This window comes from Ceratotherium simum, chromosome 10 (assembly GCF_057802395.1).
Source record: "Ceratotherium simum simum isolate JZ-2026a chromosome 10, ASM5780239v1, whole genome shotgun sequence".
Taxonomy (NCBI): Eukaryota; Metazoa; Chordata; class Mammalia; order Perissodactyla; family Rhinocerotidae; genus Ceratotherium; species Ceratotherium simum.
In genome coordinates, this window is record NC_141909.1 from 83,231,809 (window position 1) to 83,258,217 (window position 26,409).

General features: G+C 36.0%; 1 protein-coding gene across 3 annotated transcripts in view; it reads right to left on the reverse strand.

Annotated features, from left to right (window-relative positions):
* The window catches only part of RNF17 (ring finger protein 17), a 126,400-nt gene that overhangs the window by 39,644 nt on the left and 60,347 nt on the right, over window positions 1-26,409 (reverse strand). For 2 of the 3 annotated variants that reach the window (XM_004435233.3, XM_087436358.1), the window contains exons 17-23: window positions 25,358-25,473; window positions 24,000-24,120; window positions 21,109-21,229; window positions 11,214-11,441; window positions 10,382-10,532; window positions 10,108-10,226; window positions 998-1,088 (exon numbers count right to left, since the gene is read on the reverse strand). In XM_004435233.3, the coding sequence (XP_004435290.1) occupies window positions 998-1,088; window positions 10,108-10,226; window positions 10,382-10,532; window positions 11,214-11,441; window positions 21,109-21,229; window positions 24,000-24,120; window positions 25,358-25,473 (947 nt within the window). Of the gene's footprint in view, window positions 1-985; window positions 1,089-10,107; window positions 10,227-10,381; window positions 10,533-11,213; window positions 11,442-21,108; window positions 21,230-23,999; window positions 24,121-25,357; window positions 25,474-26,409 lie in introns of all 3 variants that reach the window. The other variant, XM_087436359.1, reaches the window with a different exon arrangement.

Sequence of the window (26,409 nt, forward strand, 5' to 3'; positions counted from 1 at the left end):
CTATCTTTTGCTTCATGTGGAATTACAAAAAGAAAGTACACATAGAAAGAAGTAACATGAAAAATTACTTATGTAAGAAAATTCCAATCATTAATAAAATGTAACAAATTAGAAAAAAGGAGGCAAAGAATATTTTAAATGTTCTGAAAAAATATATCCTACACATATCCTCTTCTCAAATCCATACTCATACATACACACATTTTATGACACACAGTTAGTATGATTTCCAGCTTGTAAAGAACATTAAAAGGCTTCAGAAATGTACTCTGGCATACATACATTCTCTTTTTGTTTCTGTTTTTTTTTTTGGTGATGAAGATTAGCCCTGAGCTAATATCCATGCCAATCTTCCTTATTTTGTATGTGGGTTGCCACCTCAGCATGGCTGATGAGTGGTGTAGGTCTGCACCTGGGGTCCGACCCCTTGACCCTAGGCCGCTGAAGTGGAGCACACCGAACTTAACCACTATGCCATGGGGCTGACCCCCAAACATTCTGTGGTGTTTTCTTTGCTGAGGAAGATTGGCTCTGAGCTAACATCTGTTTCCAATCTTCTTCCTTTTGCTGAGGAAGACTGGCTCGGAGCTAACATCTTGCCCATCTTCCTCCACTTTGTATGTGGGATGCCATTACAGCATGGCTTGATGAGCAGTGTGTCAGTCCGCGCCCAGGATTCGAACCCAGGAACCCCAGGCCGCCAAAACGGAGTGCTCAAACTTAACCACTATGCCACTAGGCTGGCCTCTACATTCTGTTTTTCAACATGGAAATTATCAACTCAAGAATATTACTTCAGAAATGTTTTGGTTTATTCATACAATCATTTATGGTACATCCATTATCAAACAGGCATTATAACTTAAAATAAGGCCATGAAAAGTTGCAAGAGAAAAAAATCTAGATAGTTTGCTGTTACTTTCTCAACAAGAAAATAAATAAGAATTAAAGAAAACATCAGTGAACAGCTATTGTAACTGTTCACCCCATTACACACCTGCAAGATTATAGTCGCTACAGCTCCAGTTAGGTACAATGAAAGACAGTCACAAGCTGTCGCTGTCCACTTGTTACTCCCACCAGTTGGTCTAAAACAAAAATAATGACAACTTGTTTTATAAAAAATAGTATAGAATACAGAAACATAAAAACTACCATATACACATATATTTAAACCAACTTCATATGTAGTGAGAAATCAATCTGAACATGGCTTTGTGTTATTTTCACAATTTCCTTCCCTGTTTTCATAGCCTTTTGTTCCATCTGTTCTACCTATGGCCCATATTACATGCCAACTTATTTATGTATATCTGTTGTGCAGCTACACTGAGAACCCTCAAAAAGTATATGGTTTAACTATTTTTTTTTTAGTTATTGTATACATTTCATATATGCTAACTCGACTATAAACTGAGAGCGGGGATAATGTATTTTAAGTGTTACGTGTACATGTGTATATATGTGTTGTATTATGTGTTATGTCAACCATCATATCCCTTCTATCTAGGATAGTGCCTGGAATGCAGAAGGCACTCCAAATGGAGTAGAATGGAAATTAAAAAAAAGAACAGTCCCTTTGCAATGATGATTCCACTGCTCAAACATTCCTGGAAGTTTTTTTCTAGAATTTAAATCCAATATGAATTGTCACTCATGAATATTAGCCTCAATAATTTACATATTTACTTTTTAATATTCATGGTAAAAAGCGCTCAATAAATATTTATTGACACATCAATGAAAAGCAGAGTATCCAACTTCATCATCTATTTTAGTTTGCAGAGTTGCAAGTGAGTGACTTTAAATGTTTTTAACCACCAAATCCACCTCAAGGAATGAAAAACTGGTACCCTGAAGAGATTACAATAACACGATGTAGGCTCTGAGGGCTCCCTAGACTGGAGTCTCTAGATCTGGAGTTGCATTGGTGCTGACCCACCAACACAGTAAATAACCGATCTGGCCAATCTTTTCATGTTAAATGGTTCATACGACTGAACTAATGAAATCAACTGTGTGTGTAGTTTGATCAAATAGTATGGCATATTTACTAAATCCTATTTACTAGGCCCAAACAGTGTCCTTATGAGCTAAGAAGCTTAAATTATCAGTGACTCCAAGAATTAGTTATGGTTTTTTATTTATTATGATGGTATACAGATAAAAAATCAGTTAACATTAAGGTTTTCCTAAGATTTATTGCGAGGGCCGGCCCGGTGGTGCAAGTGGTTAAGTGCGTGTGCTCCGCTGGAGCAGCCCAGGGTTCGCCAGTTTGGATCCCAGGTGTGCACTGATGCACTGCTTGTTGAGCCATGCTGTGGCAGCGTCCCATATAAAGTAGAGGAAGATGGGCACGGATGTTAGCTCAGGGCCAGTCTTCCTCAGCAAAAAAGAGGAGAATGGGCATCAGATGTTAGCTCAGGGCTGATCTTCCTCACACACAAAAAAAATTTATTGTGGATATACATTTTATAAATATTAAAAGTATTTACAACATTAAAAAAAAAATCTATGGTCTGTATCCATAAAACTCGCAGCTGGGAAAGATGAAAAAGGTCTGGAGATGGATTGTGGTGAAGGTTGCACAACAATATACTTAATGCCACTGAACTGTCTACTGAAAAACAGTCAATTTATGTTATGTATATTTTACCACAATGAAAAAGAAATCTATGGAAAAAGATTTCTCAGAAGAGTAGTAAAACGTAGTGGTTAGAGCTCCAGTTCTGGATTCAGACTTTGTTTATAATCCTAGCTCAACATAGTGAGTAGATGCATTACTCTGGATAATAAAATACTTAACCCCTTGAAGACTCACTTTCCTTATCTGTAAATAATACCTTATCTATAGCTTAAAGGTTTGTTGTGAGGATTAAGCAAAATAACGCCTGTAAGGCAATTAATATAGGGTTCAGAAGTGCTTAAGGTTAGCTATTGTTATTAGAGTCTTGAAATGATGGTATTCCACTACAGTCCATAAGATACAATTCAAGAAACAACTAAGAGATTGACAGAATTCTGTTCTGATTGAACTGTGTAAGGTGGAAGTCAAAACTAGGATAGGATTTATATAGACTGTGGGTCTGAGATTCCCATTCCAGGGCACTGAAAGAGTTTACAGGTATGGTCCCACAGCCAGTTAGCAACCATAGACAATGTCAGAAGTGCCTGTAAGATTGGAGAAATGTTCTGTGCAAACAGGTGGATTATGGAAACTACTATTGATGTGCTTTTCAAGAGCATTAAACAGATGGTCTACCAGCAATTAGAACAGAAAGGGGTCAATAAGAACAAGACATCCTATTCTAATCTCAATTTTTAAAAAATCAGGTTTCAAAACTGATAAACCAATGTCAGATTTCTAGATAATTATGGGCAAGGTACTTAACTTCTGTGTCTTTTTCTTTAACTGTAACACTGGGATAATAAAAGTTCCCATGTCAGTGTTGTGAGGATTAAATGAACTAATACAAGTAAAGCATTTTGTACAATGTCTGCCCGAGTAGACAGTAAATGTTGAGTGTCACTGCGTAGTGCATCTGGAGTTCTCTCATGAGATCCTTGTGTGTGAGATAAAAATAGGCTGGATAAACCTGTAACTTTAAACAGTTCATTAAAGTTTTTATAATAATGTTGAAAGAGTCTTTGGGATTTTTTAGCTCTATTTGTGAACAGATTTTTTTTGTGTGTGAGGAAGATCGACCCTGAGCTAACATCTGCCAATCCTCCTCTTTTTTTGTTGAGGAATACTGGCCCTGGGCTAACATCCATGCCCATCTTCCTCTACTTTACATGGGATGCTGCCACAGCATGGCTTGACAAGCGGTGCGTCGGAGTGTGCCCGGGATCCGAACTGGTGAACCCTGGGCCGCTGCAGCGGAGTGCATGCACTTAACCACTCACACCACCGGGCCGGCCCCGTGAACAGATTTTTTAATATTCCTATTTGTGCCCATGTCTGAAAAACGTACACACATACATGTATATATGTGTGTGTTATGTATATATACCTTTTTGCCAAATAACAGCAATTGCCTAGATAGATTTGCTTCAAAATAGAAAGCAAATATGAGACAACCCCAAACTATAAGCTTCCCTGTAAGATTTGGATAACTGTGAGTAGCACAGCAAAACAACAGGAAATGATCCTCCCACAGGCTTTAACGAATGACAGAGCTGCCTCCATAGGTAAGATTATACCCAGTACGCCATAGTGAACAGTAGCTAAGATTTATTTAGCAATAGTTAATGATTCTTTTGAACCTCTGGAGGGAAAGTCAATTAATTTTTGGCAACACTGTTACTTCTGTGACTAGATACTCTGATTTTTGTCAAGAGAAGCCAGAAACTCAAATATTTATGTGGCACCTACTAGTTTTTAAGAAAGTGTTGATAAATAGTTCAAAACTTTAAAAACATTCTGTAGGCCAAATATATGGTACATGTTAGTTAAATGTGGCCCACCAACTGTTACCTATGACAGAGATATGCTTTCAAATTTACAGATAATACATTAGAAAGGAGAGCCTAGACACTGAACAATAATATTTGAATTTCAAAACCAATTAGATGAAATTTGACAAGAATAAATATAAAATTATATATTTTGGTGAAAAAAATCAATTAAGTGTAGGAAAAAAACATAGTTTCACAATAGGTTCGAGCAGAGAAGAGCAAGTGCCACTTCTACGAAGCCCTTCTAAGTGGAAAGCTCTTTTAAGGACATCAAGGTCTGTCCTGCTCCTCTAGATCAATGCTGGGTCTTTGGCTGTAAACTCTGATCTGTTTCAGCTGGTAATACCTTCTTCTTCAGGGTAGATGGGGCATTGTAATCCTGGTACAGTCAACAGACAGACAGAGGACTGACATGCTGGAGATCATCTATACTCAAATGGAGTTACAGCTCCGACCAGTGAGTTTCTGATTAGTATTCACAAGCTCAATGTGAGTTCAATGAAAACTGCTTAAGAAATTCAATCCAACTCTCTCAAATTTAAACACGCTGCATTAAGCAAAACGTGATGAACAGTATTACATGTTTATAGTTTTAGTGAGACCTGCTGAGAATATCCCTGAAATAATTCTTCCAACTTACAGCAGAAAACAGAGAAGGCAAGCAGGAAAATCTAGAAATCATATTATTTTAGGATTATTTGAGAAAACTGTAGATAGCCTGGGGAAAAAAAAGTCTTAGTGGAAAAATTAGAATGTTTAGAAGATATGAGGTGACCAATTTTAATACAACGTAAGAAAATACTAGCAATTGAAGCTGCCTGATAAAGAAACAAGCTCCCTTGAGCAAGAAGTATACTCCACAGCACTGGAAGTTTTCAATCAGGTCTAAAATGTCCATTTATTAGGTCTAGTATAAAAGAAATTACTGTCATGATGCCTCTAAGCTGTTTGGATTCCAAGTCTAAGATTCTATAATTCTTGTTAGAAAAACACTATGGTTTTACCGCCACAGATTTATCAATGAAAAAAGGTCCCCTAGAAGCAGAAATTTGCAATTTCTGTATTTTTCAAAAAGAAATCTGAGGATAATATGTACCCACGCTAAGCACTCCTGTGACTCCTTTCCAGCCTGGGAAAACTAGAAACTAAAAGTCAACAGTGAGATCTAGGAAGAGCCACATCGGGTTTTACCAAACAACATTTTCCTCCTAAATAATCTATTCAGAACAGGCTGTATTTTCCTATATTCCTTTAAGCTACACCTTATTTATCAATTTTTCTTACTGTAAAGCTGAAGATTACCTGAATATTTTCTTAAAAGTCTGGTGAATTCACCTTTAAAAAGTTATTATGGTAACCTTCAAATATATTAAAAAGCAGACAGAATATAAAAAATCTGATGTATCTACTATCACTCAGCTTCAATAACTCAATACATGACCAATTTTATTGCATCTATACTCGCACATACTCATGCCCATCCCTGATTGTTTTTAAGCAAGTTGCAGATATCATATTATCTCATTTGAAAGATTTTAGTTTATATTGCCAAGATAAGTATTTAACAAACATAACCACAGCACTGTTATCACATCTAAAAAACTGAGTAATTCCTTAATATCAACCATTCAGATAGTGTTCATTTTCTCCTGATGCTTCAAAAGTTAGTACATCGTGAATGGCTGATATGTATGCCGAGTGCCCCTTCCACCTCTTTCCCTTGCAATTTTCTGTTGAAGAAACTTGAGTCAATTGTTCTGCAGTTTCCACGGTGTGGATTTAGCTGATTACATTCCCACGGCATTTAACATGTTCCTCATAGTTCCCTTTATTTTTTTAACTTTCCCCTCCCCAAAGCCCCAGTAGATAGTTGTATGTCATAGCTGCACATCCCTCTAGTTGCTGTATGTGGGACGCGGCCTCAGCATGGCCTGAGAAGCGGCGTGTCGGTGCGCGACCGGGATCCGAACCGGGGCCGCCAGTAGTGGAGCGCGCGCACTTAACCGCTACGCCACAGGGCCGGCCCTCATAGCTCCTTTTAAATTCATAACTAGGTCTAGAGTCTTGATCAGATGCAAGTTTGCATTTTTCTTTTTTCAGAAAAGCTGTGTACTTCCATCAGGAGGTACATAATATCTGATTCATTTTTTGTGATTTTAGCAGCCATTGATAATCATTGTCTAGATCCCTTAGTTTATAGGGTTGTAAAATGGTGGCATTCTAATGATACTCTTCCTTTGTTCGTTGGAATACTCATAAAGAACAACTCTCCCTTATCAACTACTTGATTATCCTGAAATATGGATTGTACAGGAAAAGCTAGACAAATGCTCATTTTCCTTATTCACCAGTTTTTAGAATAATGAGGTGGTTCCCTAGAATCCTCTGAAAGTGACCAATGAGGTTTTTTTTTTTAAATCACTTTATGAACTTACGGATTTAAACATATCAAATGCTTTAATACATTACAATTATCATCCTACTGATGCTTAAGACGTCCCATCTTTGGTCAGTGGAAGTTTATTCAGGTTGAGTACTAAGTCCTCTGGTCACAATCTCCATAATTTTTATAGCTTTCTTGCTTGTTTGTTATGACAAGATATTCTAGGCTCATACTGTACATTTCCTGCCTAAGACCTGGAATCAGACATTTTCCCGAAGAGCACTAGTTTCTTTTAGTGAGAAACAGTATTTGGAGACCACAATTTGTGCACCAGTATATCTCACTGCTACTGGGTCCTTCAAGGTACAGGGCTACAAAATATGCATTTTTTACAATTAAAATACCTCATGAGTTTCTACTGTTATTTCTAATTCAAAATCAGGAGTACAAGGTAAATTAACCTTATCTCACATCTTTATCACCTATCAACTATCCCAGTTCTTAATATGTACGCAATTGCTATTGTGACTTATCCCACAATACACACACAGTAGTTTCAGTAACACTACAACCAACTTTGGGATTAATGAAAACAGCTGATGATGTGGGGGGGGGCAGCTATTTTTTTATCCTTAGGATATATTCTGGTAAGGATATACAATCAACTTACTGTGTTTTATTTTTATTTTATTTATTTATTTATTTTTGTGAGGAGATCAGCCCTGGGCTAACATTTGCCAGTCCTCCTTTTTTTTTTTTTTTTTTTTTGCTGAGGAAGACTGGCCCTGGGCTAACATCTGTGCCCATCTTCCTCCACTTTATATGGGCTAACATCTGTGCCCATCTTCCTCCACTTTATATGGGATGCTGCCACAGCATGGCTTGCCAAGCAGTGCACCAGTGCACGCCCGGGATCCGAACCAGCTCCCACAGCAGAGTGCGTGCACTTAACTGCCTGCACCACTGGGCCGGCCCCAACTTACTGTGTTTTAAAGTCATTTGAAGAAGTTCCTCTCCGAGAGGCTATGCCACCACTATATACAGTAAATTTCCTTTTCCTTACCATTTTACTGATGTTTATATAAAATATTAACATAGTTCCAATGATAAATCAATATTGTTAGCAACCTCTTCTCCCCTATGTCTTATTTGAAGTACTTACTCCTAGTTAATACCAATAAGACAAACAGTAAGCTTATTCAACTTTTCATACACACTCTCCTTTCTCCCCACATTTTTTGAAATTGTGCCATATCTACTTTGCATAGTATACTGTTTCCCTAATCATGATCATTTAATCTTAGTTCTTTAGGTAAAATAAAGGTAATGCTCATCATCAGTCCTTACGTCAAATCTTTCATGCCTTGTTGGTTAACCTAAAGCTTGTTCTCTTACAGATTCCTCAAGAATGGTTCCGAGAAACAACATTCCCTGAGCAGTCATATCAGTTTGTCTGTGGTCTTTATACCTGAAGGTCAGTTTGGCTGGATATAAAACTCATAGCTTGTCATTTTGAGTATTTTTAAAATGTTACTCCACTACCTTCTGGCATAAAGTACTGGTGACGACAGTGTGATTTTCTTTCTAAGTCAATAATTTTACTAGATAATTTTTCAGTGTTGGCATTCTTGAATTGATTTCCCAAGATATGCAGTGTGCCCTTCCAATATATAGTTTTAAATAGTCTTCTAGTTTAGGGACACGTTGTTAAATTGAGTTTTTAGTATTTTTTTTGTTCCACTTCTTTTCATTTTTCTCCTTTGAGATTCTTACTGCACATGTCAGGGGTTTTTTTTTTTGTCTATTTGTGTATCTCTTGTTTTCTTTTGAATCCTTTGGATTTTAATCTTTTTTAATTTTAAAAATTTGTCCTATCCTGTCTTTGTCATAAGGCATTAATCTATTGTGTACTTGCTTTTGTGTTTTTTCTCGTGTAGTCTACATTTCTGATATGATTTTATTTCTCATTCTTTCCTGAGTGTTAGCTCTCTTTTCAAATCTTCCTTTTTCTGTAATCTTATTTCCGAGTTTTTCTAATTCTGTTTTATGTTGTTCTTCATAGAGTCTATCACTTTCTAAATTTTTTAGTTCATTTTGAAATAGGAGATTACAGTTTTCTTGTTTTGTGAGCATGTCTTTTGGTGGATTTCCATTGCCAATAAGGATATTATTTGGCTCCTTATTCTTTTTTCTCATAATAATTTGTATGGAATTCTACTGTAGTCCTTTCTTTTCCTCATGTTTTAAGTGAAATAAAATTTCCTGTGCTTTTAAGGGGAAGAGGTGGATTACAATTGCTTTTCTAGCTTCATGGCTCTAGACCTGTCTCTTGTGTTGTTTTCCCAAAGTGACCGAAAATATGGCCTCATACGTGGATATCTTGCTCCTCTCTCCTACATTTATCTGTATCTTTTCTTTCCTTTGCCCCACTGTCTTGCTTAAATTAGGCTCTATTTCCAGCAGTTTCTCCTCAGTATAGGGTCATGGAAGAGAGCTTCAGTTTACTTTCAAGAGGTTATATGGCTAAGAAGGATCCAGAACCATGAAACTTGGGCACATTACAGATGTCTTGCATTCAACTATGAATACCATCCTGCATTACTCCTTTCTCAGTTTTGGTTGCTGTTCTCAAATTGGTCTGCCTACTCACTCCAGTGAAATACTTATTGCCAATTCCTATTCTCAGAGCTGTTAACACCCCAGTCAGCTTTACCTCTGCACCCTCCCACACAAAAACTGATACCATAAGGGTCCAGGTTCATGGTATGCCACACCTGTTGTATTTGGGGGTCCAGAGGGGGAGACGTTGCCTACTTTAGCTGCAGACAGTGACTGTGCAATCAGTGGTTTTGCCATCCAAGTTGTTTTGTGTTTATGGTAGGATTCTAGTAGATGTAAAAACTATACCATGCCATTTTCCCAGAATCCTAAGTCACTCTTTTTGGTTATTTACACATTTTCAGCTTTCCATGCAATTCTAAGCTTATGAAATACATTTTATTTTTATCTTCCTTTGTTCCTCAAGTTTTATATTTAACAGTTTGAATTCTATCTACAAACCTGTCACGTTCATCTATCTCTATTTCTTTAACACCACTAAAATTTACGTGTTCCAGATTTTTATCTCTCCTTCTTAAAATCTTAAAATTAACTAGATTTTATGAAAATTTCAGAACGTTAGCAAAATTAAAATTAAAACCCAACCAAAAAGAAAAATATTTAAAATCATATTCAATAATAAGAAAATTTACTCAGCTAAAAACTACCTTATGTCAACAAGAGAGCATTCCAAAGATAATCTTCCCACTGTCTTTAGGTTTTCTTGAAGTTCTCTCAAACATTTAATATTCACTACTAGTTCAACACCCACGTCATACAGCGAGACCTACGAAAACAATAACTTTTTAAGTCTTTGGAAAGACAACACTTCAAAATATTTTTTTGCAAACTGAAAAGCACAATAAAAATTGGACTAAATAACTCCAGGATAAAAATGCAAAATGCATTCACTTTCATGATTATATTTTTCACTGTATTTACCTCTACCAATGTGTCTGTAACCATTCTGATGATCTGGCCTCTTCGCCACTGATTTTTATCTGGGATCTTAACAGCACAGTGCATATCATTTTCCCATTTAATAGGTTCCCATTTTGAGTTTTCATAAGCAGCTACCATCTTTTCTTCTAAACTATATAAAGAAAAAAACATTTACGTTTCTAAACCTTTGCTTATAACATATAATTCTCTGACCACATGTCTTCTGTCCTCTCTTACTCATTCTACTCCAGCCAAACTGGATACCTTGTTCTTCCTTGAATACCCAAGCATATTTCCACTGCAGTCTTCAAACTAGCTCTTACCACCACCTGAGATGAACTTCCACCTGATATCCTCATGGCTTTCTCTCTCTCTTCTCCTTCAGGATCCATTTCAAACCTCACTGTCTCTGTGAGACTTCCATGATCTTCCTAAAACTGTCTTCCTCCCCAACTGCTTTATTTTTTCTATTGTCTTTATCACCGTCTGCCACACTAAATATTTTATTTGTTGTCTCTCTCTCTCTTCTAGAATTTAAGCTCTATCACAGCAAAGTCTTACCCATGTTTTTACCACTGTATCCCCAACACCTAGAATACTGGCTGTCAAATAATGGGTGCTCAGTAAGTATCTGGAATGAATAAATTCTAATATAGTGAAAACAGCCACTAAAGATACTATTTGTATACTTTTAATTAGTTTTTTAGTGACTATTTAGCTGAAATAATTTTGCTACTTTTGAAATTCTGCAATTACGACTTCTAGATCTTTGAAACAAAATATAGAAAAAAGAATAAAACCATATGCAACATGTTTTCCTTATATATTATACCTATTAAGTAAGTTTTCTGTTAATAACCACTGAACATAAATCTTCTCAGGAGATATTACATTACATATATGCACAGGCAGTTCCTTATTATAAAGTGATTGGAGATTCTCGTTAGGTAGACATTTTTCAGACACAGGATTTAAGTTGTTTACTTCATTTGAAATAATTTCTTCTGGAGAAGGATCCCATACTTCAATATGCTTTCTGGAATTATCTTTGAGAGTATATCTGAAAAATAACAAAACCCATTAGCAAAAAGAGTAGTTTGCAAAATATTTGTTTGTAATTGCTTAGATCTAGAGCTGAACAAATTTCAGCTGTGATTCACTGCTTCCCAGTTTTGATATTAATAGCAACTTTAGTCTTTTTTTTTTTTAAAGTTAACTACCACCAATGTAAGCACAAAAAGAAGAAAAAATCTAAAAGCCAAACTTTCTATTTTAAAAACACAGTTTAAAATACCAACTTTGCTCATAATTTCACCATTTCCCACTGATATTTTGTATTCACAAAGGAAGAGAAGAATTATTAAGTTTTTTGATAACTTGAATATATCTCTTTGACTAAAAAGCATCAATCCTTTGCCAATGCGAATACAAGTGGAAAAACAACTGTTATTAAAACGTGTTAAGGAGCAAAATTATTGAATGAGGTATTTAGAATGTTTAATATATCAGATTAGTTCAGACACTAACCACAGATAATTAGATTTTTTATTTCTATTAAGGAAAAAATTTTTTTCATAATAAGCTTGAGACTTAGCCAACAAAGGTGACTAACAATTTTTGCAGCTAAATCTAATGGACAGTTTTCAGTTCTTACTTGACATGAACTCTGAGTACTAGCTACTCTTTCCTTCTTGAAATGTTCTTTCTTTAGTTCCTGGTTTTCCTTGAGTCTCAGGTTCCTATCTACCATTTTTTTGGACTTCTCTTTCTTTCCCATAAGTGATAATCCTCCGAGTTGCATCTTTATCAAGCGATATTGAGATGAATGATGAAAGTAATAATTTCATTCATTCTCATGAACTCATTTATCATTTATATGCTGCTAACTCCCATCTGAATTACCTAACCAGGTCTCTCTTCTCTGCTTTAGATCCATACAGCTCCACTCAACTAATATTTACTGGGTAGATACTGTGAGCCAAGAATAATGCTAGATAACAGAAATATGGCAGTGGACAAAATAGGCAGGGTACCTGTACTCATGGAGCTTATAGTGTAGTGATATATTACATAATTGCACAAAAAATAAATTATAATATGAAGAAGAGTTATAAAGAAAAGAACAAGGGCATAGGCCAACGAAATATAATCTAGTCTGGGAGTTGGGGTTTCTCTGATTAAGTGACATTTCAACTGAGCTTTAAAAAGGATAAGTAGAAGTTAGCTAGGCATTCCAGGTTCTGAAAGAAAACATGTAGCTGTGACACAGTAAGACAACAGGAGATTGCATTAACTTTGAGGTAGGCAGGGGCCAGATTATTTGGGCAACATTATTTTTTATTTTATAAAGGATGGTGGGCACTGTGTTTGACATAGTTGAGTCCAATAGAGAGAGTAGAATGCAGGACTTCACATTTCTTATCATTCCTCAGGTGATCAGAGCAGGCAACGATCAAGCAAAGCTCATGTTCTAATTTGAGGACAGGCAACAGATACAATGAAAACAGCGGGTCTAGCTGCAGTAGTTAGAAAAGAGGAATGTGGGTTTTGGAGGGCAAGAAGATTGACTGGGGCTGCCAGAGGACCAGGGGTGGATTTACTAAAACTGAGTTTAAGTTTCAGGACCCTTAACTTGCATGGGTACCCTGGGAGGGGCAAAACAAACCATCCTTATTCACCACTGAGTACAGCATTTGTTACAGCACAACAAGTAGGCATATAAGTATTTCTTGCTCATATAACCAAAAAAGGGAAAACTAGTTAATGTACTTTTCAAAAAAAATAACTTTATTGAGGTATATCTTACGTGTCAAAAAGTTCACCCATTTCAAGTGTATGATTCAATGATTTTTAGTAACTTTACCAAATGGTGTAACCATCACCATAAATTGGTTTTAAAACATTTTCACTGACCCACCTCCCCAGTAACATCCCCATGTCCCTTTACAGTTAATCCTCATTCCCATCCCTAGCCCCAGGCAACCACTAATCTACCTTTTTTATATCTATAAACTTGCCTTTTCTGGACATATCCTATAGCTGGAATCATACAACATACAATCTCTTGTGTCTGGCTTCTTTCACCTAGCAAAGAATTTTTGAAGTTTATCCATGATGTAGATCTGTCAGTAGTTTGTTCCTTTTTATGGCTGAATAGTATCTCATTATATGAATATACTGTATTTTGTCTGTCTTTTCACCAGTCACTGGATATTTACATTGTTTCCAGTTTTTGGCTATTATGAATAATGCCGCTATGAACACTTGCTTGCAAGTCTGTGTATGGACATATGTTTTTAGTTATCCTGGGTGGATACCTAGGAAGGAAATCGCCGGGTTGTATGGTAGTTTTACATTTAACTTGAGAAATTTGCAAATCATTTTCCAAACAGGTTGCACCATTTTACATTCCCACAAGTAATGAGGGTTACTCCACATCCTCACCAACACCTGTAATTGTCTGTCTTATATATAGTAGCTATTCGAGTGGGTGACAAATGGTATCTCATTGTGGTTTTAATTTTCATTCTCTAATGATTAATGATGTTGAGCATCTTTTCATGTACTTATTAGCCAACTGTATATCTTCCTCGGTAAATGTCTGTTCAAATCTTTTACCCATTTTGGGTGTTGGATTATGTCTTTTTATTGAGTTGTAAGAGTTCTATGAATTTCAGATACAAGGTCCTTTACAGAATATGTTTTGCAAATATGTTCTCCCAGTCTGTTGTTTGTCTTTCATTTACCTTAATAGTGTCTTTCAAAGTGCACAAGTTCTGAATTTGGATGAGGACCAATTACCAATTTTTTACTAAAATTTTACCAATTTTTTTCTTTTATGGACTTTGCTTTTGGTGTCATATCTAAGAAATCTTTGCCCAACTCATAGTCCTGAAGATTTCCTCCTGTTTTCCTCTAGAAGTTTAGGTTTAACTCAATTTTAAGAGTATAATCCATTTTGAGTTAGCTTTTGTATATGGTGTGCGATAAGCGCTAGTTCATCTTTTTTGCCTGTGGATATCCAATTGCCCCAGCACTGTTAGTTAAATAGACCTACCTTTTCCCAATGAACTGCTTTGGCATCCTTGTTAAAAAAGTCAACTGATTATAAAGATTTATTTCTCAACCCTCAATTCTATTTTTTGATCTATATATCTATCTTTATGTTAGTACCACACTGTCTTGGTAACTGTAGCTTTATATTAAGTTCTGAAATTGGGAAGTGCAAGTACTCCAACTTTGCTCTGTTTTCAAAATTGTTTTGGCTATTCTAAGTGTCTTATACTTCCACATATACTTAGGATCTCCTAGTCAATTTCTGAGAAAAGCTCTGCCAGAATTTTGACAGGGGTTGAGTTGAATCCATAGCTAACAGACTTAAAATACTTAAGAAGAAATTACTGAGGTGAAATTCACATAACATAAAACTATTTTAAAGTGAACAATCCAGTGGTATTTAGTACACTGACCATGTTGTACAACCATTACCTGTATCTAGTTCCAAATATTTCTATCACTCCAAAATAAAATCCCCTTAAGGAGTTGTTCCCCATCATCCCCTCCTCTCAGCCCGTTAACCACTAATCTATGTTCTGTCTCTGTGCATTTAACTATTCTGGATATTTCATACAAATGGAATCATACACTATGCCATCTTTTGTGTCTGGCTTATTTCACTTAGCAAAAGTTTTCAAGGTTCATCAATATTACAGCATATATCAAAATTTAATCCCTTCTTTAAGGCTGAATAATATTCCATTGTATGTATATACACCACAATTCATTTATCTATAACTGCTAATGGACATTCGGAATGGTTCCATTTTTTGGCTATTATGAACATACACATACATGTATTTGTTTGAGTATCTGTTTCAATTCTTTTGGGTATATACCCAGGAAAAGAACTTCTGGTCATATGATAATTCCAAGCTTAAGCTTTTGAGGAACTGCCAAACTGGTTTCCACAGTAACTGTACCATTTATATTCCCATCAGCAATGTACAGGGCCAAATTTCTCCACATTCTCACCAACATGTTATTTTCCACTTTTTTGATTATATTCATCTTAGTGATGTAAAGTGGTACACTAATAGACTTTTAAAAATTAAATGTTATTCATTTTTGACAAGGTAATACATGCAGATGGTCTAAAATTTAAAAGGTAAAAAAGATACCTAGAGATAAACATGATTACTGCATTTTATGAATCTTTTCAGAGAAACAGTACATATACATGTATACAATATTTTCTGGTTAAAAAAATTAAACATCCATCATTGGTTCTATGCTGTAATTTGATGCCTTATAAAATTAATGTTAACTGGAAAAAAACAAATTTATTTAAAACTATATGACCTTGATTTAAAAAAAAAAAAACAAACTTTGGTTAAATGAAAGGTAAGAAAATATTTAATGTTTTTAATTAAAACACTTAAGTGTAGCAATGGAAGGCTCCTGAAGTCAATCAATGTTATCACTCCTATCATTAGCGATCCAGACTGGCTGACGGCATAACTCAAAAAAATACAAGGTTCCATGGCCAAGAACTGTGCCTCTAAATTTTGGCTACAACAGAACTAATTGGATTATATGGGTTATATATCCATCTAAAGATATTAATATTGATGAAAAACTCAGGGCATGCTCACAGTTTGACACATAAATGTTACCTTCTTATTATGTGTCAAACATACTTTACCACCAGATAGCCAATTTTTTAAAAAATTTCAGCTTTACTGAGGTATAACTGACACATAAAATTATAAGATATTTGAAATGTACATTGTGGTGATTTGATATACGTATACCTTGTGGAAGGATTCCCCTTATCTAGTTATCTATTGCCTCACAAATTTATCTTTTTTTTTCTTTTGGTAAGGGCAGAGATGTATGTATCTTAAATGACTTCAATATTGCCACTAAATTCACGATTTTGTAACTAGAAAACTCTCATTTAATATTTGAATTTATATGCAAGGGGAATATATATAAAGATGGTGCTAAAGGTGTGGAAATTTTATTTTAAAAGACAGTAACTCCCTATGTATTCTACCGAATGCTACTCTTCCAGAAAGTTCTCTCACTGTCCCAAAGAGCTCTTCTTCCCAGATTCTATTTTGCTTACTGTGGGTGAGTTTTGTTTTAGCTTTGGTGCTCCCCTGTAACAGTGACATATCAAGATGAGGTGACAGGAGCTTTCTGTTTTCTTCTTCTGCTCTTGATAGTCTTTTTTTTTTTTTTTTTTGTGAGGAAGATCAGCCCTGAGCTAACATCTGATGCCAATCCTCCTCTTTTTTGCTGAGGAAGACTGGCCCTGGGCTAACATCTGTGCCCATCTTTCTCTACTTTATATGGGACGCTGCCACAGCCTGGCTTCACAAGCGGTGAGTCTGTGCACGCCTGGGATCTGAACCTACAAACCCCGGGCCGCCAAAGCGGAGCACGCGCACTTAACCACTGCGCCACCTGGCTGGCCCCTGCTCTTGATATTCTTAATGGGTTTCTGGAATATTCATCTAATAAAGGACTTATTTCCTGAGGCTGTTTAAAACAAAGGGAAATTTTAAAGTTTAAAATCAGCTTTATTCCACGATCCATGAAAGGAACAACTGATAAGCTGGATTTCACTGCAATTAAAAAGTTCTGCTCTATGAAATATACTATCAAGAAGATGAGAAGACAAGCCACACACTCGGAAAAAATATTGCAAAATATTGCAAAAGACACACTGTTATCCAAAATATACAAAGAACTCTTAAATTCAACATTAAGAAAACAAATAACCCAATTTTAAAATGGGCCAAAAACCTTAACAGACACCTCACCAAAGAAGACATTCTGTATGGCAAGTAAGCATATGAAAAAATGCTCCACATCATATGTCATCAGGGAAATGCAAATTAAAATAACAAGATACCACTAAACATCTATTTGAACGACCCAAACCTGCAACACTGACACCACCAAATGCTGGTGAGGATGTGGAGCAACAGGAACTCTCATTCATTGCTGTTGAAAATCCAAAATGGAATAGCCACTTTTGAAGACAATTTAGCAGTTTCTTACAAAATGAAACATACTCTTACCATACGATCCAGCAGTTGCACTCCTTGGTATCTACCCAAAGAAGCTGAAAACTTACGTCCACAAAAAAACCTGCTGATGGATGTTTAAAGCAGCTTCATTCATAATTGCCAAACTTATTAGCAACCAACATGTCCTTCAGGGGGCCAGCCCAGTGGCGCAGTGGTTAAGCTCCGCTTCAGCGGCCTGGGGTTCGCAGGTTCTGATCCAGGGCGCGCAGTGACGCACCACTCGTCAAGCCATGCTGTGGCGGTGTCCCATATAAAGTAGAGGAAAGACGGGCACGGATGTTAGCTTAGGGCCAATCTTCCTCAGCAAAAAAAGAGGAGGATCGGCATCGGATGTTAGCTCAGGGCTGATCTTCCTCATAAAAAAAACAAAAACAACAAAAAAAGATATCTTTCAGTAGGTAAAAGGATAAATAGACTGTGGTACATCCAGACAAGGGAATATTATTCCGCACTAAAAAGAAATGAGCTATCAAGCCATGAAAAAAGTGGGGGAAACTTAAATGCATATTACTAAGTGAAAGAAGCCAGTCTGAGAAGGCTACATACTATATGATTCCAACTATTTGACATTGTGGAAAAGGCAAAACTATGGAGAGAGTAAAAAGATCAGTGGTTGCCAGGGGTTAGAAGGGAGGGAGAGATGAACAAGTAGAGCACAGGGAAATTTTAGGGCAGTGAAAATACTCTGTATGGGACTATAATGGCAGATTCACATCATTATACATTTGTCAAAACCTATAGAATGTACACTCATGTAAACTATGGACTTTGGATGATTATAATGTGTCAAGGTAGTTTCATTGATGTTAACAAATATGCCACTCTGGTGGTTGATAGTGGGGGAGGGTGTGTGCCCATGTAGGGGCAGGGAATATACACACACTCTCTGTGCTTTCTGCTCAACGTTGTGAACCTAAAACTGCTCAAAAAAATCAAGTGTATTTAACAAAATAAAAAGGACGATGGACCTAAATATGAAACCTAAAACTATAAAACTTTAGAAGAACACATAGGAGAAAATCTTTATGATCTGGGGTTAGGCAAAGATGTCTTAGTTATAATACAAAGTACCTGAATTATAAAAGAAAAATTGTCAAATTGGACTTCAAAACCAGAAACTTCTGCTCTTTGAAAGACACTGTTAAGAAGCCATTAGATTGGAAGAAAATATTTGCAAAGAAGATACCTAATGAAGGACTTGTACCTAGAATATATAAAGTACTCTCAAGTTTCAGTAACAATAAGCAACACATTTTTTTTTATTGATGTTTTAACAGTTTATAACTGTGAAATTTTGGGTTGTACATTTTTGTTTGTCCATCACCATACATATATATGTCTCCCTTCACCCCTTGTGCCTACCCCCTACCCCCATTGCCCCTGGTAACCACAATACAGTTTTCTCTGTCCATGTGTAAGGAACACAATTTTTAGAAAGGGCAACACATTTGAAAAGATACGTCACGAAAGAAGAGATACAGATAGCAAATAAGCACATGAAAAGATCCTTAATGTCATCAAGGAAATTAAAATTAAAACCACTATGAAATACCACAATACTTCTATTAGAAGGGCTAATATAAACACAAAATGATAAAATCAAGTACTGGCAAGGATGCAGAACAACAGAACTCTCATACATTGCTGGTGGGAATGCAAAATGGTAGAGCCAAGCTGGAAAACATATGGCAGTTTCTTACAAAGTTAAAAATACACTTAGTTCACAAGCAGCAATCTCACCTCTAGGTATTTACACAAGAGAAAATACATACATGTGTCTACACAAGACCTGTATGCAAATGTTTATAGCAGCTTTATTCATGAAATCTCCCAAAACTGGAAATAGCCCAAATGTCCATCAACTGGTAAATGTATAATATTGTAGTACATCCATACAATGGAATACTAGTGAGCAGAGCAATAAAAACTACTGATACATGCAACAACATGGATGAATCGCAAAAGCATTATGCTAAATGAAAAAGCCAGATACAAAAGGCAATATACTATATGACTCCATTTATATGAAGTTGTGGAAAAGTCAAAATTATAGACAGAAATTAGATCAGTAGTTGCCAAGGGCTGGGTATGGAGGAAGGGGACTGACTACAAAGGTGCACAAGGGAACCTTTTGGAGTGATGGAAATATTCTATATCTTGACTGTGATGATGGTTGTATGACCATATATGTTTATCAAAACTCATAACTGTGCACCTAAAAAGGGTGAATTTTTATTGTATACATCTCAATAACCCTAACTTTAAAAAAAAAAAAGAAAATTCAGTTTAATATATTTAAGCGTTTCCTCTCAATCTCTTTCCCTCCTTCACTTAAGACCTATAGTAGAACAAGGACAGGTGCTCTCTCTTCTGCTACTAGCTCCTCCAGTGTTAGGGTGGGAAGGATAAGCAAGACCACATGCTGAGCGTGTGATTGCAGGCCTGTGCTGGGTGTCACTGCTTCTCTGGCTTACCCTGACAGGCATTATGTGTGGATGTTATCAAATATTGGCTTTCTTGAGGGCTATGTGTGGGAGTTCTTCAGAAGACCTTTCAGGGGCCACCCCACTGCACAAGTTCCTATCGTGGAAGAACTGCTTTGTCTTGACTCCAAATCCTCCCAGCCCTCCTCACCACCACTCTGCCCTTCTGTTTTTGGGGTCACCTCAACCACTGCTCTGTCCTGGGTATTACCACAATGGCTCAAGCCTGGTTCTCTTTCAAAGTATCCACCCGAACCCAGGAAAAATTCACGTTTCTCCAAATGGGAATGCAGGCTACTCTACCACTATGCTTACTCTCTATCCTGCCATTTCTCTTCCTAATTTTCTTCTCAAATAGGTACCAGAGGTTGCCTAAGCCGATGTTCCACCTAGAAATAGGATGCCAATCTCCTTTTCTTTTTTTTTTTTTTTTTAAAGATTTTATTTATTCAGTTTTTTCCCCCCAAAGCCCCAGTAGATAGTTGTATGTCATAGGTTCACATCCTTCTAGTTGCTGTACGTGGGACTCGGCCTCACGTTGGACGGAGAAGTGGTGCCTCGGGGCGCTCCCGGGATCCGAACCCGGGCCGCCAGCATCAGAGCGCGCACACTTAACCGCTAAGCCACGGAGCCGGCCCTACCAATCTCCTTTTCTTAGAAATGCCATCAGTCTCTAGGAGCAATTTTCGTGGTTTCAGGGTCCCTTCGGGGTGGAGGGAAAAGCCACTCTACTCCCCATTAGACTAATGACTCCAATTATTTTTCCCTCTATTTTTCTGGACCCATGAACAGGGAGAAACTCCCAAGTCTATGGCTTAAGCAGATATCCAATGGGAAATGATATGCCAGTTTCCCTTCTTGTGAACAAAGCATTACATATGAATTAAAAATAAAAGTTTACGGGCCGGCCCCTTGGCTTAGCGGTTAAGTGCACACGCCCCGCTGCTGGCGGCCTGGGGTTCGGATCCTGGGCGCACACCGATGCACCACTTCTCCGGCCATGCTGAGGCCGTGTCCCACACGCAGCAACTAGAAGGATGAGCAGCTACGACATACAACTATCTACTGGGGCTTTGGGGGAAAAAAATAAGTAAGTCAAAATTAAAAAAATAAATAAATAAAAATAAAAGTTTACAGGTCTACTTACCCTACTTCATAAGATGCTAGGCCCTCTTTGACTAGCAGGTCATTAATACTAGTAGGAGTCATTCCAGGAACACCAAGAGAATCGAAAAGCTCAACTAAGAGCACATTATCTTCCAGAATTTCTGTAAAACCATTAAGACTAGTTTGGGAAAGAAATAAATATGTTGCAAAATATATTAAATGAAGCAATTAAAAACAACTGGCAACTTAATTTCTTTCATTTTGCATACATGGGGTTTCTTGCTGAATAACATCAAAGCCCCTCTCTAAGGGAAAAAATAGCATTTTACAGACATAAAAGAAGTGCCAATGTTATCTGTAGCATATACAAATTAATAAAATTTTCATTTTAGGTTATTGTGTGTTCTATAATGAACCAAAAGTAGTTTAAAGCTTTTAGATTCAGAAAAATATAAATTGCTATATATTCACTGAAGAAGTGTTCTGTTGTGTTTTTAAATTGTTTTGTCAGATTCAATCAAGTTCCAGAGGACAAAAGAATTTAAATTCAGGCCAGTGATTATTTGCAAAGGTTTACAGCTTTTGTAAGAATAGCACCAAGTTTAAAATAACAAAAATTCAATCTAGAACCCTTAATTAACTGGAATTTTTCCCCCATCCCTGTTTCTAGGACAAATCATCTAACTTTTAATTTCTTTTAGAAAACAAATTCGTTACTTGTTTATTGTACCTATTTCTTAAACTAAACTGGGAGTCAGCTGAGGGTAAAGTTTATATCTCATGTGCCTATTTACTTATTATGGTACATTTGGTACACAGAACAGAGAATCTGTTCCATAAGCATCTGAATAAATGACAGTTCTTTAGGAAACATATACTTCTATGCACTGAGATCAGTTTATGCCTACACCTCCTATACAATAGTAGCTGGTAGCTGCTAGTCAGAATGATGATTCCAAATAAAAAGATAAATCATTACCAGCAGTAACATCTCATATTATCTAGTCATAAGAATACATATTAGAAAGCTTTTTTCAAGAGCTTAAAAATCATTCCTCTCTACTTTTCAACGGACAAGATATACTATCTAGAAATAAAAGGCTAAGCAACACTGAGCCTCAATAAACTTAGATTTCCTTACTTTCAGTCTCATATGTTCCCTTTTAGTTCTTTGATCTCACACTTCCCATGTACCAAGTCTTTTATTCTAACAACAGGGCCAACTTTCCTTGTGTTCTGTACCTTTACCATCTTCCCTGCTCTGCTCCTAATTAAAATGTAAATGTCCCTTGCTTTATAAAGGTCCCATTCTCATCTGTGGTAGTTCACCTCATTTTAAACGTGAATTCTCAATCTCATCATTGTGCAGGTTAATGGGGAAAGATATTTTAGGTCGAGCAGGGCCTTCTGGCTGGCACTCCTTAAATCAAATTATCTACCTTAATAACTATGGTACAACTAGTGTTTGGATGTTATTGGAATAACAAATAATTAAACAAGAAAGAAAAAAGGGGAGTTAAGAAAGAAACCCAGATAATCAGGTCTTGATGGCTTGTTCACAGGAAGGAACATTCAAGGGAGGAGCTAAAAACCAACAGAATAAAATACCGAAAGGGACGCTGGGAAGCAGAATTATCTAGGTTCAAGTCAGCTCAAAATCAGTGGAGGTTACTCAAGGTCTAAGAGGCCCTTAATTTACTATTCATATCCGAGAAGCCAGATTTAAAAACGCTACAGACTAAGGATTCAATTTCTATAATCACATTCCTCTTCAATGGAACTATTTCTTCAGAACAATTTCTTCTATCAAAGTGAACAAATTATCACAGATATGCCATCATTCCTATATTATGTGACCCGGAGCCGTTGATCTCTAAGCTTCAGTTTCCTCATTGTAAAACAAGCTAATAATCTTATGATGTTTGGGTTCATTTAATGGTAGTATGATAAAAGTGAAAAAATGGATATAGTAAAAATTACCCTTTGAAGTCCCATAAATCAACCCTAAGTAAACACAGTCTTGTGTATCCTGCACTAGTACTCACTAAGACCAACACAGACAATGTTGGTCATAGCTCTGGAACAGATCAAAACCCCAGATAAATAACAGATTCCCAATCCCCCTATCTAAATCTCTTGGGGCCAGACGTGTTTCAGAATTCTTCAAATTGAGAAAAGCTACACAGAACATACACTGCATATTTTGTAATACCCGCAGCAGATTCTGAGGCAGCAGCCCACAAATAAACATTACTATCCTGAAGTGGAATATATGAATATTCACTGTACTTTTACAGTGTACACTGTACTTTTACTTTATCACTTTTGATAAAGAATATATATATATCCTCACGTTAATTCAGATCAAGTTGTGCCATTAGATTTCTGATTTTCAGAACGTTTGGATTACAAAATTGTGGGCCAGTGGTCAGCCTGTCTCTTAGACCCAAACTGTTCCAAAAGTAATTTTTTTCAAAATATGCTGAGAGCCTACAGTTGAATTCACTTAAGTCAAATGAAACAAAAAACAAACAATCAAAAACTATTTACCAGTTATGTCCCTCCTCCCCTCACTTTCCTGCAAATTAAACCTGAGCATCCATCACTCCAAGATCAGGGACAGAGCCCTAGCAAAAATGCAAACAGATACAAGAGAAACTAATTCCTGATTTTAGGGCTTTCAAGAGGCGATGATAAGGGTGACTTGATCTTTAATGGTGATTTTTGCCTCATGTGCTGATGTTAGACTCTAGAGCCTCCAGAATATATTATTCCATTGTACCTAATTCTCAGTAACTGTTCTCTCTCACTATTCTTACTGATAATATATTAAATTTACTATAAGATCTGGCAAATGTTATATCATAATGTTATTCTTATTTAAAATTATGTATGATGACATAGCAATAAATAAAAATAGAAATAGCTTACTGATGACTGAACATGTCATAAATTTATCTTGAGTCTTTTCTTCAAATTTTTCTTTAGCTTTTTTGGACCACTGCATTGTCCTTTTACATGGTTCGATATAGGCCAGCTTACATTTAATTGCCTGTGTCAAACAGAATTGCACCATTAAGAAAGTAAACTTAATTTCTAGTTATTTTAGAATTAAAGTTTTATGTGTGTGCAAAACTTAAACTTTGTTTGAATTTACATATTTAGAAAATAAACAAATGTGCAAAGGTGTCTATAACAGTACTTTATAAATGCAAATAATTGGAATCAACAGAGTATTTGGTTGAATGAATTATTGTACATTCAGATACTGGAATAACAAACATCCACTGAAAGAATTACAGATACTCATGATACACTGTTAAATGAGAAAAGTAGACTATATATAGTCTAATCCCATAATTGTTAAAAACACTACACCTTAGGGGCCAGCCCCATGGTTTAGTGGTTAAGTTTGTGTGCTCCGCTTCAGTGGCCTGGGTTTGGGGTTTGGAACCCTGGGTGTAGCCCTATTCCACCCAACAAGCCACGCCGTGGCAGTGACACACATACAAAATAGAGGAAGACTGGCACAAGTGTCAGCTTAGGGCTAATCTTCCTCAAGCAAAAAAACAAGGAAGATGGGCAACAGATGTTAGCTCAGAGCAAATCTTCCTCACCAAAAAAAAAAAAAAAAAGAAAAACACTACATCTTAAAAGTATATACATGTAAAAAATACTGAATAAATTCTGAGTGATTTCCCTCATTTTGCTCATCAATATTTTCAAATATTTCCTATAACATTTCACCCATTTTTAAAACGAAAAATATTGCTTAATAATAATTCAAATACCATAGGAGTATATGAATTAGAAAATAAGCCCCCTTAATCTTGCTTATCTCTGGGGTGCAGGATTCCAAGAGAAGGATAAGTTTTTTTTACTTATTCTTCTAGACTTCTTTCTCTTGCACACATGTTATATATACTTAAACGTAAATGGGATCACAATAAAAGTACTTCTGTAATGAGCTTTTTTCACATAATATATCATACTCTTACCACATTACATAGGTATTTCAAAGTAACACATTAAAAGCTGCAGACCAGTAAGTACTTAAAGAGACACAAATATATATACATACATATGTTTATAATTAATGCTCATTTGCTATGATGTACATATTATTTCTTAAATAGTAACTATAGCAACTCTTTCCTACAGTCCATGTATCAAAAATTATTTACAAAAATGGTAGTTAAGAGAACATTTCTATGGTGAAAATGACTTCTAAAAACACTCTCCTATTTGTGGTAATATTCTCTCTCTGCAGTTCACAATAAGTAGGTTACCTTCTCTGGGGGATTCAGAAACTCATCCTTTATTTTACGCATTTCATTAAGTGTTATTTTTGCAGTATTGCCAAAGTCCACATATTTAACTTCAACTTCACGATGTCCGGGCAATCCTTCAAAAATTATGAAATTATAAATCAAAAACTTGGAACAAAAAGAGAGAATTATCTAGCAAAATTCAGATTGATTTACAGTCAACTAGATTAGAATACTTTTATGTTCAACATACAAACTTAACATTGTTTAAAATGTAAAAAATATTTCAGCTACATGAACTTCAAAAATTCAACCACAATGCATAGTTGTTCAGACTTGGTGAATGAGAAACTAACAATTTTAAGATATCCAAAGGACAATCAAAATTAGGATAAAATAAATAGCTATCAAATGCTAGACATTATGGCCTAAAAGTTATGAATTAGACTTTGAGTTAGACTGACTGGGTTAGGACCCCAGCTCAGTCATTTAAACACCATATGATCCTAAGAAAGCTAATTAATATCTCTAAGATACTAACCTGAGCAAGTTACTTTTTCTCTCTAAGCCTCATTATTTTATCTGTAAAATGGGTATAACAATAGAATCAAATCTCATAAGACTGTTTTTTGAGGATTCACCTATTTAAAATACTTTGCAAAGCACCAGTCACAGAGCAAGCACTTAATAAATGTCTACCATTGGTCAACACAGGTGATCAAACAAGGCAAAAAATTTAATAATCAAACTAAAGATTCATTTATATAATGATATCTAACTGTAATATTTTTTAAAAATTTAATTTTGGGGGATATTGTGAAAAACACACAGAGACAGACCTCTATGTCCATCTAGTCTCTATATTTTATTTTATTTATTTTTTTACCATTGATTTATTTATTTATTTTTTTGTGAGGAAGATCAGCCCTGACCTAACATCTGCCAATCCTCTTCTTTTTTTATTTTTTTGCTGAGGAAGACTGGCCCTGGGCTAACATCCATGCCCATCTTCCTCCACTTTATATGGGACGCCGCCAAAGCATGGCTTGACAAGCGGTGTGTCAGTGCGCGCC